We start from the raw sequence: 15,027 nt of genomic DNA, 5'->3' as shown, positions 1-15,027 counted from the left end.
GGAGGTTAGGAACGACTGTGCACAGGACTGCAACTATCAAGTACGAGCACAGAGACATGAATGCATCAAATCAATGAAGCATATCTGAATTCACATTTTCATGTTCTGATTTGCAAGAGCCGTGCAGCTCCGTGCACTCGCATGTCTTTCTGATCTCAACTGAGAATTCTGCAGCACACAACACACTGGGAGTTTTGTCACTTCGAGTGCTGGCAGCGAGCTTCAGAGCCCCTCTTCTCCCGTGCTGCACAAGATGGATCCTTCACAAAGATGGAAAACACCCCTGCCTATCTCTCTCTCTCTCTCTCTCTCTCTCTCTCTCTCTCTCTCTCTCTCTCTCTCTCTCTCTCTCTCTCTCTCTCTCTCTCTCTCTCTCTCTCTCTCTCTCTCTCTCACACATACTCTCTTCATAAACTGGGTCAGTCTTTGCTTTTTTTTCTGTCTCTGTGCATTAGGGTGCACCTTTACTCATTCACTCTCACACACACACACACCTTCAAAGGGGATTCCCGCCCCTGCTTTAAGACGCTGGTAGAGGCAGAAAGGGTGTGGCCACATGTAAGTGTGTGTGAAGAGTAATGATGATAGAAATCTGCACTACTACTATTACATCACCTAATGCAGATAGTACGTTTTTACTCATTCTATCCTGCTGTCTGTCTCTCTCTTAGGCAGTCTTTGTCCCTTAGCTCCTCCCCTCTGCTACTTGTAGTTTTAATCTTTTTCTGCTAAATCAGTCATTGGGGAAAAGCACGAACCAAACTGCGAGAGGCGACAGCGACTGCTGTTTAGGATCAATATGCGTTAGCCAAGAGCACTGCATGAACTGTAATTTAATGGAACAACAGTGATTTAGTTGTTTTCGAGATATTATTTCTGTAACAATGTAAGCGTCTTCATTTCACTGTGGATTCATCAAAATCAAGTGAGTTGTAGCAAAGATAAGTATTTGACAAACATCTGCCTTTTATACACATTATTCATGTTATAGATATAGTTATAACACACAGTTATCTAAGTTTTAATAAAGGGAATCCTCCCCACCAGTAGATAAATAGTCAACTGAATATAGGAGACGCAAAGCCTTTATGAAGCTTCTCTACGCCATCAAAGGTTCAGGAATAATTCATCAGCGTTATTCAAGTGGAACAATGACCACGAAGGAAGGATTAGTCCAAGAATCCTGTAATGGATTGGATGTGCCCGACTCGTCTCTCCACAGGAAATCCCCCAGGATGCATCAGGTCGCATGTGGTCACATTCTTCTTTAATGCCAAACTGCAGTGTATCTCCCATGTGCCCTGCAGGATTTGCGCAGAAATTGATTTATGGGGATGAATTTGTAGATAAATCATTCTGTGGAAGCTGACAAAACTTATCATTTTCTTTTCATTCGCTCTTTCATTATTCACGGGGCTGTCCTGATTTTGAAGATCGGCTCCTCTCAACTCTTCTTCCCCTTGTGTCTCCGTCTGTGTGTGTGTGTGTGTGTTTGTTGTGTAGAACCACAGCTGAAGGGCATAGTGACCAGGTTGTTCTGCAGGCAGGGCTTCTATCTCCAGATGGGCCAGGATGGAAGCATGGACGGGACCAAAGACGACAGCACCAACTCCTGTAAGAGGACACACACACACACACACACACACAGATAGATACCATACACTATCAGGTGTGCCGATACATTACAGTACATTTGGGCAAAGGTATACATTTGCAAACACCGACAATGCGTTAAGTATCTGAAAAGGAAAGACTTAAAGAGAAAAAGAATATCGATGCTCAAAACCAGAATTCATCACAGCAAAAGAAAAAGCCAGACAGTCTCTCTCTCTCTCTCTCTCTCGAGGGCAAACAATTATTTAGAGACAACGTGTCTGTCACTTGTCCTCAGCTGATTTGATGGAAGGTCGAAAGACACTGTTGTGTCTCACTGTGAAGAGGAGCGACCAGCAGAAGAAACATGTCGTGCATCGTAGTTATTATAGAGATAATTCAACAGTTAAAGTAGGGTCAAGCCCCTCTGTTTACAAGGGAATTAGAAACAGTCTGACTACTATCTGTGCAATCTAATTGACTGACAGTCGTTGGTAATGATTGAAAGTCGCCGTGTATGCAATCCTAAAGACAGCAACGAGACAGGGACGCTGTTTTCAATACGCCGCGTTCTGCAGGCAGTGTGTGTGTGTGTGTTTTCAGAGAGCACACCAACTGTTTCGACCGCATGCGACAAGTGGCCGCTCGGAGGGTTTCGCTCCTTGAATCCTAGTTTATTGGACCTCTGCACCCGACGCTGCCCTCGGGGAGCGGCTGCAGATGGATGGCTTATTGATTCATGTGGCCAATGCTATATTGTGATGTGCTCGGGGCTGAGAGAACATCAGACGCTAATCAGTAATCAAGCCAATCGCTTGTCCAAAGTGTTCCTGCCACATTGGCCAAGCCGGGTTGCTCCCTGTTGCAGCAATGTTCCCACTTGTTTACTATGTTTGTTTTCGATTTTTTTTGGCAGACGTCTTAACCATCACCATTTTTTCTTTTCGATTCCTGCCACAGCTCGGCGTGTAGATCGAACAGAATTCACTGCAGCTCGTTGCCAGGCTTCATTTTTAATTTGTTTGTCAGGGTTGTTGTTGTTGTTCTTTTTTCTGGCTGAGCCGCGTTCAGCCGAGGGGAGACATCGCTGACATTTCCTGCAGCATTTTAAAAGGAGTGTTGTTGCATCTCCAATCAGCTGGGCGCATATCTTTATGTTAATGAATCCGGCGGTTTAGAAAAGGGTGATATTTATGCAGGATGATTACTTGCAGGTGTACTAACTTGCGCACACTCAAATTCCCTCCGCTCAACTCAGAAAAGTGTTGACGCCGGTTGTTAGAGACCATTTCTATGTAACCTTGATTAATGAGGGCTCAGAATGACGTCCCAGGTGTAATCAGCCCTTGATTAGAGAGAACCAGCGTCGCTGTTGGTCTCAAATGGCGCGTCCATCTTCCCGGCCTTCATCACGGGTCATTGTTCTGTTACGGTTACACAATGATATCTCTGTGTGTATTACGGCACACTGGCAGGGATGCCCCTCACGTTATGATTGGATTCTAATTTATTAAAATCAACAGCTTCAGCCCTCAGTTTGCGAGCTGGTGAGTCTTTAAGCTTAGCAGTGGCTCGATGAAATAAGCGGTAGCCTTCGATTCAACATGTCCCAACAAACACCTTTTATTTAACTGAATCGTCCTTTCAGAGAGGGCCACGACCTTCAAACATGTTACACCATTTAGCTTGAAAGGCTTAATTAAGAGACAAGTGTTTTTAGACCGCCTGATCCTCAACCCATGAATGGGTTAGTTGTATAACCTAATGTGGCCATTGAGGGAACATCCAAAATAAGAGCTGTTCACAGTGGATTTATAGAAAACAGAAGTGTTTTTAGAAAAGACACACTGCAGATGAACTCTGCGAATGTTTGGAGCGGCACAAACACAATTCTGTTCATCTCCAATTGTGTCGGGATGGAGGCAGATATTTCAAAAGCTGCGCAAATGAAAGCAATGCATTCCCGCACACTGTCAGCACTACGTTTACCGAAATTCCAACAGTTCCACCTTTTCCTGGCATCAAACTCACAACATGAAACAATTAGCGTCTTTATACTGGAGCCATGGGCTGCAAGCCACACACCCCCAAACAAGTACATCATCAATAACTGATGAAAACATCCCTAAAATGCATCACAAACCATACATGTGGCAAAAACTCAGATTCGAGTGCAACACAGCCTCAGTTTACTCCTCAGATTTAATTTGACATCGTCGTCTGCTGCAGCATTTTAACAAAGCAACTCATTTAGCAAATATATTATGTTAATTCTGAATTGATGTAAAACAACAGTTTTGGTTTCTAAAAGTAAACCATCGCTGTCACTGAAAAGCTTCCAGTCAACAGCCTCGAGATACTAAGAGAATTAAAAAGGTTAATATCTCAATGGTGGATCAAATCTGACACGAAACGAGACCGTACGGGTTTGCAGGAAGTGAACAAACACACCGGGGACACCAGCATTGTCCTTTGGAGTATCTGCCCGAGGCTGTGAGGGTGTGATCAGCTGTCTGTTCCTCGAGCATCACCGACTGCTGCTCTTCAAATAACACTGACCCGGTGCAGCCGAGAGCACCACGGTGCCCTTGATGTTAAAATGTTACGGACAAATAATTACAGTCAAAATATAAAACACAATCAGCAATGAGGAAGTAAAGTCAATGTCAACAAGACACAAGGGTTACGTTTTAATTTGTCTTATTTTCATTCTGTATTCATTTCCTATAATAAAATCCACGACTCGACTATTTTTAAAACACAGAATACCTTAGTTGTAAATTCTAGAGATCTGGAGACAAATCATCGCTGGGTTTTTAGAGTATTTTATTTATTTAAAGCAGTGCTCTGAATTTTCGGTCAATGTTCTGCAGACTTCTCCTCTGCAAAACTCTTGACTTTAAAAGCCCTGCTAGTAGCCCCCTCGAGGCCGAGCTGCTTCTTCACCTCCCCGCGAACTAACCGAGCAACAGACCGGCTGACATTTGAGGTTCTCACCGCGCCGTATATCGAGAAAGAGAAACACGGCACGCAAAGGCACTTAAAACTCACTTCTTCTGTTTTTGTCCTCAGCTCTGTTTAACTTAATTCCTGTGGGTCTGAGAGTCGTGGCCATCCAATCGGTCAAGACTGGCCTCTACATCGCCATGAACGGAGAGGGTCACCTCTACTCATCGGTAAGCACGCACATACACACACGCAGCATACCAGCATGGACACACAAGGGTGAGAAATCCCAGATGGACAGTGTCCACAAGACATTTAGTTTCAGTATTTGTACTGTCTGGGCCGTGCATCATTTCTATTGGTCTTTTTCTTGTCCTGCTGAGGGCTTATTAATGCTTCTGTCTGGAAAATGATGGGGCTTAATTGCAAATCATGTGTCGCTCACCCAGGTCCCGAGAGTTTGGTTTTAAGCTGCGGTAATTATTTGTGGGAGACAAATGGACGTATCAGGCTGCCTCGACAAATCTCTGGTCATTTATAAGACTTTACTTTATCCACAGGAGTAAGGACAAATAAGGCTTACAATGACTAAGGAGGGAACGTCTGTTGACTTTCGCCGTCAAAAACAAAAGAAAAACAACAAAGTAGGCCAATCAATTAATCTAGCTGTTTCTTGATTAATCACTAGATGTCAGGATAGTGAATAATAGTCAGAAATTGTACATCACATGTTCCCACAGCCCAAGGCGCCCACTTGAAATAGATAGTTGTATCCAATATATAGTGTAATATTCAGATTACTATCATAGAAAACCATAAAGTATGTCATTTCTTTTTTTTTAACCCGACTGAAACATAACACGCTGATCTCATAACGCGGCTCAAAAGAGCCATCGGCTGATTTTAGTTCCCCTCAGTTAGCCGGTGAACAGACCATCACACTGCCTGAGTCTGTCTGCTCCGCCTGAAGGACGGCACGCTGAGCAGAATGAGGCAAAAATGCATTTCTCACCTTAAGTAGCAGTTACAGACAAATCCTGCTCTAAATTATACAATATGTCACTTACATTTTTAGGCTTAAATTTAAAGGAGAATCGAAGCATGCATGATACAATAAAAGCTTTTCTCATGTCAGAAGACAAAATGAAAGACCCCGTCTTTTAGGTTTTGTGCGACAGAATGTTGGAGGCAGGTGCATTAGACACAGAGAGAGATGACAAAAGAGTGGTGAAGTGGTGAAGAGCAAGTGCAGAGGAAGTGAGGTAGAGGAGGAGCGGCCGGCTGCTCGGAGATCTGCTTGAGTGGAATATGAATTATTTCCATGCTGACTCTTCAGAGAGAGTTCACACTCTTTCACTGACGTCTCTTCTCCCTAACATCATCCCTCTTTCCTCCCCTTCATTTCTTTTTTTGGGGTGGAGATGACGGGAGGAGGGGAGGAGGGGAACGGAGAGGTGATGGAGAGAGGGGACGGAGGACGAGAAATGGGAGGGGAGGGGAGGAGATGAAAGGAGGGAAATGAAAGGGAGAGGTGAGAGGAATAAAGGCGAGGCCAGGACCAATCATGAAAGAAAGAAAGAAGGAGGGGTGAGAAGAAAGGAAAGACTTGGGTGGAAGGCAAAAGAAAGGAGGGGAGGAAGAAATAGGACACGGACAATGTGAGGACACAGGAAAAGGTTGTTTTCAGAGGAGGAAAGAGATGCAGACGAAGGACAAAAAACGTTTTAGACCAAAGAGAAAAGAAGCCGGAGAGGAAGGAGGACAAAGGTTTCAGACGGAAGACCGAATAAGACGGAGAGGAGGAAGGAAAACATGTTGACGACAAAGGGATGAGAGGAAGAGAACGGAGTCACCGGGAGGAGAGAGACAAGAGATCTGTGCTGCTCTGCTGGGCTTTCTCAGCCTGTCGCTGAAAGTCACAGATGCATGAGGGCTTCCTGTAAATAATTGAAGAGGGGGAGTCCCCCCCTACACACACACACACACACACACACACAGCAGAAATCCCCTACTAAAGCGAGGGAAAGTGAGGGTGTGTGATCATGTTCCAGCTCTGTGACTGATGTGAAGGCAGCTACATGATAACGAATATGTGAATTACATGCAGCAGGTCTAATCAACCGTGACGTCGGCGCCGCTCGGTGTTTCATTGGCTGCTCGCAGAGGTCACCGCAGGTTGTAGTGAGCGGCGAGGATGGTGCCCACCGCGGCCCCGGAGAGGTATTCATTAAACATCGCGAGGGCGCTGGCGTCACAGCTCCGGTTAGTTTCATCCTGGTCTGAAGCAGCGCGGCGGCGTTTACCTCTACGTGTGCGTAATTGGTCCGGCTTCAGGGCCGAGCGGCTTGTTTATCGGACACGGTCTGGTTTATCTTTCACCTCGCCGGGTTGTGTATTGTGTAGGTGTCGAGGAAGTCGATACAAATTCCATTCGAGGTCCTGCACCTTCATCTGAACACGGCATGCTGTAACATGTTCGAGATATTACAGATATTACAAGCAGTATTTTGTCTTTGGAAGAACCTTTATGAACAAACAAGTAACCTGATATTCCTGTTCAAACACACATCTTTGCACCTCTAATCAAAACCTGATGTACCGAAAACTAAATAGTGAGCATGAAATGCTGTTATGTTTAATTGCAATGTCGGATTCTATTTTGCGTCTGAAGGAACACAATTGTATGTATGTCAGCACGAGAACGTATTTATCTGGAGATCGGATAAAACACCGTGCAACATAGAGCCGTCAAGATAATTCCGCGATTATTGTTGTGACATTACTTTCATCTATATTGCCTTCCCCTGTCAGATCATTTTATTTTAGGACATTTCCTTGTGAAGTGTGTTTTCTCTCGGCTTGTTCCCAAATTTATGCCGCTCCGCTCTCAATGCGATTCTTTATCCTCTTATTGCAAATTGTTAATGATATGCCGCAAACTTAGTTATACATGGTAGGACTGTCTTATTAATCCAAGATCCCGAGCATCTGGCAGTGTGCGGCGGTGCACGTGCGCGCGCGCGTTGAGGGTTTTGGGCGTGCGTGCGTGCGACTAACAGATGGCACAGTGTGCAATGAGCTGCTATGTGATAATTATGGAGCATGCTGGGGGAAAGTGGGGGGGAAAAAAAGTGCTGATGAGTTTGCGACTGTGTGTGTGTGTGTGAATGAGACTCAGAGTGACAAGAGTGTGTGCAAAAGAGTGTGTAATGCACATGTTAGTGTGTGTGTGGGTGGGTAGGTGTAGATTTCAAGATGTCAGCTGAGCGGTGAAAGAGGAAATTGACTTTGACACGTTTCTTGCAACACACCACTATTACTGCTACTCCTACTTTTATGATTATCATCTTCTTCCTGAAAAATAATATTATGATGCGATGCATACCAGGATATATAAATCCAACGGCCATTAAAATCCCAATAAAAATAATATGAATTTATGCTGTAATAACAATAAGCAAACCGAGAATTATCCTAGTGCTGAAAAGAGGTCTAGTAGACCTAATGAATAACAGAAAACAAAAGTACATTTTACCAAACAATATGGAAGCATATTAAATCAAAAACAAATGCCATTCATCGCTGCCTTTTCACCCTTAGAGATAAATGTCTCACATATACATATTACAGTATGATTATAATGTAAAATAAAACCCCCCACAAATACTGTCCACTCGTCTTTTCACGGTAATTTCTGTTCAATTCATAAAAACAATAAAAAAAACTTGACGGGGAGACGTTGAGTATGCTTTTCTCTGTGTGGATTCTTCCTTCCATTTCCCTTTTAACTTCTCTTCTCATATTTATTTTCTCTCCTCCTGAGCTGTTTTCTCACAACAGGATGTTTTCAACAAACACAAGTGTGTGTGCGTGTGTGTGTGTGTGTGTGTGCTCGACGACGTATGTACCTGTGTGTGTGTCAGTGTGCGTAGGCGTCTACTTCCATTCACAACGCAGCCTGTGCAGCACTCAGACAGAGCGAGTCCTGTGATGTCTACATCCAGAGAGATGAGAAGGAGGACGAGTGGCACAGAGAATGAATGTTATTGCCATGTGAGTCATGACACACACACAGTTGCTGGTGACTAGAATGAATTAGCTGCTGGTGCACTGTGGGGTCTCTTCAGAGATGTGCAGCATGTTATTGAGGCACCACAGGACGGACATCGCACTCAAATAGCCGGTTTTTCTACAATACCATCGTCCACTTGAAGTTTGAGAGCCATTCGCTGCAGTTCCTCCCACGAAGCGCCTTCTGTTTAGTCGTTCAGCGACTAACGGATTGATGCATTCAGAAAACCCACAAACTCAAAGACGTATTCACCTTTAACAAAGACTTTTTGTTTCAAGTTTAATTCAACCATGTGGTTGCATTTTTTCTGCGGAAGAGATCAAATCTGCAAAGTGAACTTGCTGTCCAAAAGATCCTACCGTATCCGAATAGAATGAAAAGACAGCTGATCTGATGTGGACCCCGGACACACTCAGACCAGACCTGAATAGACCCAATTATAATTAGACCCCATCCAAATGCAGTCGACCTCAGCAGACCCCAGACAAGCCTCTGTGGTGAAAATGCAGCACTATGATAATAATGTCCTTACAAATTAATCCAAAAATAATTTGTTTATAAGCTTCAAAGACTCATTTACGGATATAATTGAAAGTCCTATTTTCACAGGTCCAGAACAGGTGGAAAGAAAAACCCTCAGCAGACCGGATTAGACTGAGTTTAACTTGGACCGTTCCAGAATTTTAATATCCATCCTCGCGCCTTCGAACTATTATTTAAACTCGTGCTCAGGATATCCGTGATCGGCGATGTGATGCTGAGCAGCACAGAGAACCGAACGCGTGACGCAGTTTAAATGCTGAAATGACTTGCAGAAGTTCTCTCCTCAACACCGTCCACGCGTCCTTAAGGAGAGCCTGTGCTACGAGCTCGACAGCACACCTGATCCAATTAAGCGCCGCACATTTTCATAACGGCGTAATTGGATCAGGTGTGCCGGTCTGGAGCGGCTTCTGACGCGCCGAGAGCGACGCCGTGATTGGAGTCAGATTGATGCTTTGATCCGGTCTGTCTGGGCCGGAGGACTTCCTCTCAAAGAGCCCTCTTCACTTTTGTTTTCATGCGCCGACACTTTTCTTTCCACTCCTCCTCTTCCCCTTTCTCCGTGGGCTTTTCTTTTCTTTAGAATGATTTGTTTACCCACAATTCCCCTGGGTAATTAGTGCTGTGATAATAACTGGTGTTGGTACCAAACACACCCACTCACTGAGCAGTGCACACAAACAGACACACACACACACACACACACACACACATATATACATAATCGTTGAGATGAAAAACAACTTCCTTAGTCGCAACGCAATTAAGCAACGTTCCAAGTAGAGCAAGTAAAAAATCGGAACGATGCGTCCTCATATTTATGAATAATCAAACTGCAATGTTGTCATTTGATTAATTAAACATATTTCTCTGGAGGTTAAAGATAAAATAAGAAACTAGGGTTTGGTGATAATTCATTACTACTATTATTTAACTTGGAGGTGTTGATATGATGATATGATCATACGTACTCATAGTTTCCCGTAATTGAGTAAGAATTAATAATTCTTATTAGACATAATTCATTGTGATTGCTTCCTTAACTCAAAGGGCAGTGCTTAAATTGAGCCAAATAAGTAATTGTGTTGACATTCTTTCATTATAGATATCCTTTATCTCCGATGTCCATTGCGAACACATGAATAAATCTGCTTCTCGCGAGATTTGTCACGTTTTTTAAGGTTTCTTCAGTATCAAAGCACTCCAGTGATCGCCGTCTGCACAACCATGGGAGCGTTGCAAAACTAATCTGATAATAGCTAATTCGGCATACATTTAAAATTGTGCCAATTTGCTATAATGTTGGCACAGTTCTCTCAATTTTCCCTGAGGGGCCCCACGGTGTCAGACTTTGAATACGCCTGGTTTAGAGCGATGATAGGAGGGTTTAGATTTCCCCACTCTGGTTTTAATCTTCAATGGACGAGGGAAGCAAAGTGCTTCTTGTATCAATTTAGCATGTTTTGAAGCAGGATGCTCAACATGTTAACGTGCGCTCCTCTATCTCATTACGGTTCGCTATTCGGGCTCAGATGCACGCATCTATGTACGCGCCTTTCTGAAAGATAGCAGCGTGCATGTGTGCAGTGTTTTCACTTCCACTAAATCTCTGCAGAAATGACAGAGGGAGAAAACTAAGAAGAGCGATGGGAGAAAGGCTAAGATAAGAGAGAGCGAGAGAATCCCCTGCTGTGTTTCCAATCAGGAGGCGTCGTCCTCCTCACCGGGTGATTTATTCTCTCCTTCATGTCCCAATTTCCAACCCCACCCTCCGTTTCTTTCATTCATTCTTTCTCCCCGTCTTCTTTCTGCGGGCAGCTTGTGGACGTAGCCATTTAGAAAGGACGACAGAAACCCACGGAGGCAGGCGGCGTGGTTTGAAATGACTCACCTGTGAGGCTGTGTGAGCTTTTCTTCCTCTCAGTTCACTTTTCCTCTCTGGATTCAGTCGGGCGTAAGTGTTTCTTATTCAGACGAGGGGCGAGAGACGCCTCGGCATCAAACATCTTTTATTCTGAAAGCAGCATTGAATGATGTATGACCTCACTGGCCGACATTAATAAGTGTCTGGCACTGCTCTCTGCACGCCAGCGAAGATCGTCCTCTTTAACAAATGAATCATGAATCCGGGGTGCAGGTCAAGACTAAATATATATAATTTCAGTTAATGAAAAAATATTAAGCTCCTCTGAGAACAATCACACACAATCAAAACCATGGTTACCAAAGGAGAACATTTGGTGTGTGTGTGTGTGTGTGTGTGTGTGTGTGTGTGTGTGTGTGTGTGTGTGTGTGTGTGTGTGTGTGTGTGTGTGTGTGTGTGTGTGTGTGTGTGTGTGTGTGTGTGTGTGTGTGTGTGTGTGTGTGTGTCGCTGACAATAAGTAGAGCGTTCATTCATTATAAGCTTGTCTTGTTTTGTCGCCAGCCAATCATTTAGTCACATTTCAAATCACAGCCAGCCCCCCCTCTCTGCACCTCCCTCCATTCATCCCCTAGAGCCACAAGTGTGTGTGTGTGTGTGTGTGTGTGCCTGATCCCTCGCAGGCCGCCCAACCCTTCCTTTAATAAGTGTCTCTATGTTAGCATGAGTGGATGTGGTGGAGCACAAGATGTAGCACATTATGTGTTGAATTAGCAAGTGTTTGTGTGTATTTTCGATCCCCCGCTCTTGCATTCCCCCCCCCCCCCCACACCAGACAACTGACCCCTCCCTCTCAGCGCTGGTTGGTTGCCACGGCTACAGTGTCGCCTCTCTTCCTCATGTTGCTATGAGACTCGGACCGACAGACCTGAGCTGAATGACAATGTGTCTGTGGCTCTGGCAAGAGGCCCACAACAACCAATAAGAGGCGGTCTAGACAAACACTTCCCGATCGGGGGTCTGGGGACCTCCGGGGTGATTGTTTGGGTTGGCAGGAGCCTCGTCAGCCACATGAGGGGTAGTTTAACAACACTATTTATATCCTCAGCAACTGTCTCAGTGATAGAATGTGAATCATTGAATCATTTCATACCAGAAGATGATGAGAGTTCCCTCATGAAACGTGATGAAGATAGGAAGATTCTTGCGATACAAGGGAAGATAATAAGCGATAGTTAAAGCTACATATCTTTTGTATTCAAAATGGGTCAATAATTAAGTACAGTGTGAAAGGATAACCCACCTGAATGCCAAGTACCAAATGTCAGACAGAGCTAGAGACTCGCTGGTGAAGAAGAACTGAGAAAAAACCGAACCAGAGCTCAAAGATTATTGGGCTTAAATTCCACCTTTTGTCATCGCGACAGAAAATCCAAGTCAGCTTGATGTGTAAAATGTCAATTACTTATTGAGGCGACAGCATGTCAGATGAGTTTTCAACATGTTCCGCTTCCTCCAAGTGGCTACAATTATACGCAGCTTTGAATTACTGTTTATTTGAATGACGTCTGGTGATCTTGGTATCTTGCTTTATATACCTCTTGAGACTGTGTACGCATAAATACATCTGTTGTACATACATTTATCCAATTCCCACAAGAATGATCCGAAATTAAATTAAATCTTATCCAAATACTAAGAGGACATAACTCCTTCTGCTTTGTGTAAAAGGGAATCTGTTGGTTTGCTGACTGCTTTTCTCACATGAAGACTCATTTCACTCTGGGAAACAGTGCCCCAATAGTTGCTCATTTGATCGACCAGAAAGTGGTTGATGATTGACGTATTTATGAGGCGAAGATGCTCAATATGTCACATTGGGAGGCTTGCTATCCCAGACTGATGTCATGCTGTGTTGACGCCACATAAGAAAGCGGTGGAAACGCGTGTTATTGTCCTTCGGCTTTTTTTGCAGCTTGAGAAATTGCAGTTTTCTGATTTTTTTTTGAAGCCCGACTTGCCTCGACTCCGACCCCTCCAAAAGATGTGCGTTTCATCTCAGGCTGCCATTGATACTTGCTGTGACTCAGTAGTGCAAGAGGACACGAGGGAGACTACATTTTTCTCCCGGTAAGAACAACACCCTGATTCAGAGCTGAAATAGGCTCTGCTGAAGGCGACCATGGAACAGAGTTCTGACACATAACATCAGAGCTGATGTGGGTGGGAGGAAGATTTTTTTTCTTTAAGGCTTTGTGTCACCAGAATCAATCCGCTTTTTGTTTATTATCCTTTTAGTTTGTTGTTCATGTGCACACAGAGAGAGAGAGAGTCCGGGGAGAACGACATGTCGTTCAGTCAGTGTTCGGCTGCTCCTCCCCGTCTGGTCAATACGGTTTATGGTTTATTCTACATTCATTTTAATTGTTCAATAAAAGGTTTCGTAATCAAAGTTTTCTTCTACTGAACAGGTGGTCAAAGGGTCCTGGGGAACTACTTCATCAGTTTCAGATTTATAAATCGATCATATGAATTGTGCCTCTTTGTGTCTCTGTCTGTCTCCTCAGGAACTGTTCACAGCGGAGTGCAAGTTTAAGGAGTCGGTGTTTGAGAACTACTATGTGATCTACAGCTCGATGCTCTACAGACAGAAGGAGTCGGGCCGGGCCTGGTTTCTGGGCCTCAATAAAGAGGGACAAGCCATGAAGGGAAACAGGGTCAAAAAGACCAAACCAGCCGCACACTTCCTGCCTAAACCTATAGAAGGTAACGCACAATTACACATGAACCCGGGTTTTTGACCAGATTTCTTTTGATGATTTCTGATGATAAGTTTTATTGGATTATAGAGTAAAGACACACTTTTTCCTCACGTTCTTTGTTTCTTTCCTTCATTCATTTCCATCCCTCTCTTTCTCCTCCTGCCCTCTTTCTTTTACCTCTCTCCTTCATCTCTCCTCCCCCTTCCTTTCTTTCTTTCCTCCCACCTGTCCTCCTTCCCCCGTCTCCCATCCGCCTCTTTTCTCCCGCCGCTCCTCCAGTTGCGATGTACCGAGAGCCTTCGTTGCACGACGTAGGGGAGGCGGTGCCTAAACTCGCCGGGGGCCCGCCTTCCAAAAGCACAACCAGCGAACCTGTGGTCATGAATGGCGGCAAACCAGTCAACAAACCCGACAAGGAGGCGACATAACCTTGCCCCCCCCCCCCCCTCCCTTTTTACCCTCCCCTAGCCAACCAGAGGCCAGGAAAAGCCAGAGACTCGCCCCACTGCTGCACGCTCAACAAACAAACTAAACAGCAACAAAAGGTAACCAAACAAACAGCAGCTCAAGTTCTGACTGGTCAGCAGTGGGGCCGCACGTCCCGCCCCGCCTCTCTCCCTATTGGACGGATCTGGTGTTTTGGGGCGGAGCCAGAAGGACAGAGCGCTGCGGCTGGTGGTGGGGGGGTGGGGGGGAGAGGAGGACGAAGACCGTAAAGTCAGGCCGATGCCAGCCAGATATTTTGGAAATGGGACAGCGGCATGCCCTCATATGGAAGACAAAATGACTTCTTAAAAATATTAACAAAACAAACTAAAAATGTCGTCCTCACCGGTATTTTTCTGTGACAATCTTTGAGAATTAGGGCCCCGTTTTTCCTCTCCTGATAGTACCGTTTTCTGTTGCCAGGCACGCTTGCCTGCTGGCTACACACACACACACACACACACATGCACACAGCTGCCGTCCGACATCGACCAGTCGGATTCGATCTTTGAGTAAATAATGAACAGATTAAAAAACAAACATCAGGCAAAGAGAACGCTTTAAATACCAAACACCGATGATTCAGCGGCTGCTTTGTCATCGATCAATTAAGACGTGGCACAGGACATTCTGTACTAAGCTTACAATGAAATGTACTTGAAAGCGGCCCTATGCATTACATGCAATGCAAACCCATCGTACGGCCCGTCTGTCATTTTAATCACATACTATATAGCTGTTTGACACTACATAGCTTAAAGCA

General features: G+C 44.6%; 1 protein-coding gene across 2 annotated transcripts in view; it reads left to right on the top strand.

Annotated features, from left to right (window-relative positions):
• LOC306715567 (fibroblast growth factor 14-like) overlaps positions 1–14,206 on the top strand; it is a gene marked incomplete at both ends in the record, with an annotated part of 33,986 nt that extends 19,780 nt beyond the window's left edge. For both annotated transcript variants that reach the window (XM_079185976.1, XM_079185975.1), the window contains 4 exons: positions 1,504–1,614; positions 4,666–4,769; positions 13,584–13,782; positions 14,058–14,206. In XM_079185976.1, coding sequence (XP_079042102.1) covers positions 1,504–1,614; positions 4,666–4,769; positions 13,584–13,782; positions 14,058–14,206 — 563 coding nt within the window. The remainder of the gene's footprint in view (positions 1–1,503; positions 1,615–4,665; positions 4,770–13,583; positions 13,783–14,057) is intronic.
• Between the last annotated feature and the right edge of the window lie 821 nt (positions 14,207–15,027).

Source organism: Pholis gunnellus (assembly GCF_910591455.1).
Source record: "Pholis gunnellus genome assembly, chromosome: 24".
Classification (NCBI taxonomy): domain Eukaryota; kingdom Metazoa; phylum Chordata; class Actinopteri; order Perciformes; family Pholidae; genus Pholis; species Pholis gunnellus.
This window is presented reverse-complemented; position numbering and strand designations above follow the sequence as displayed.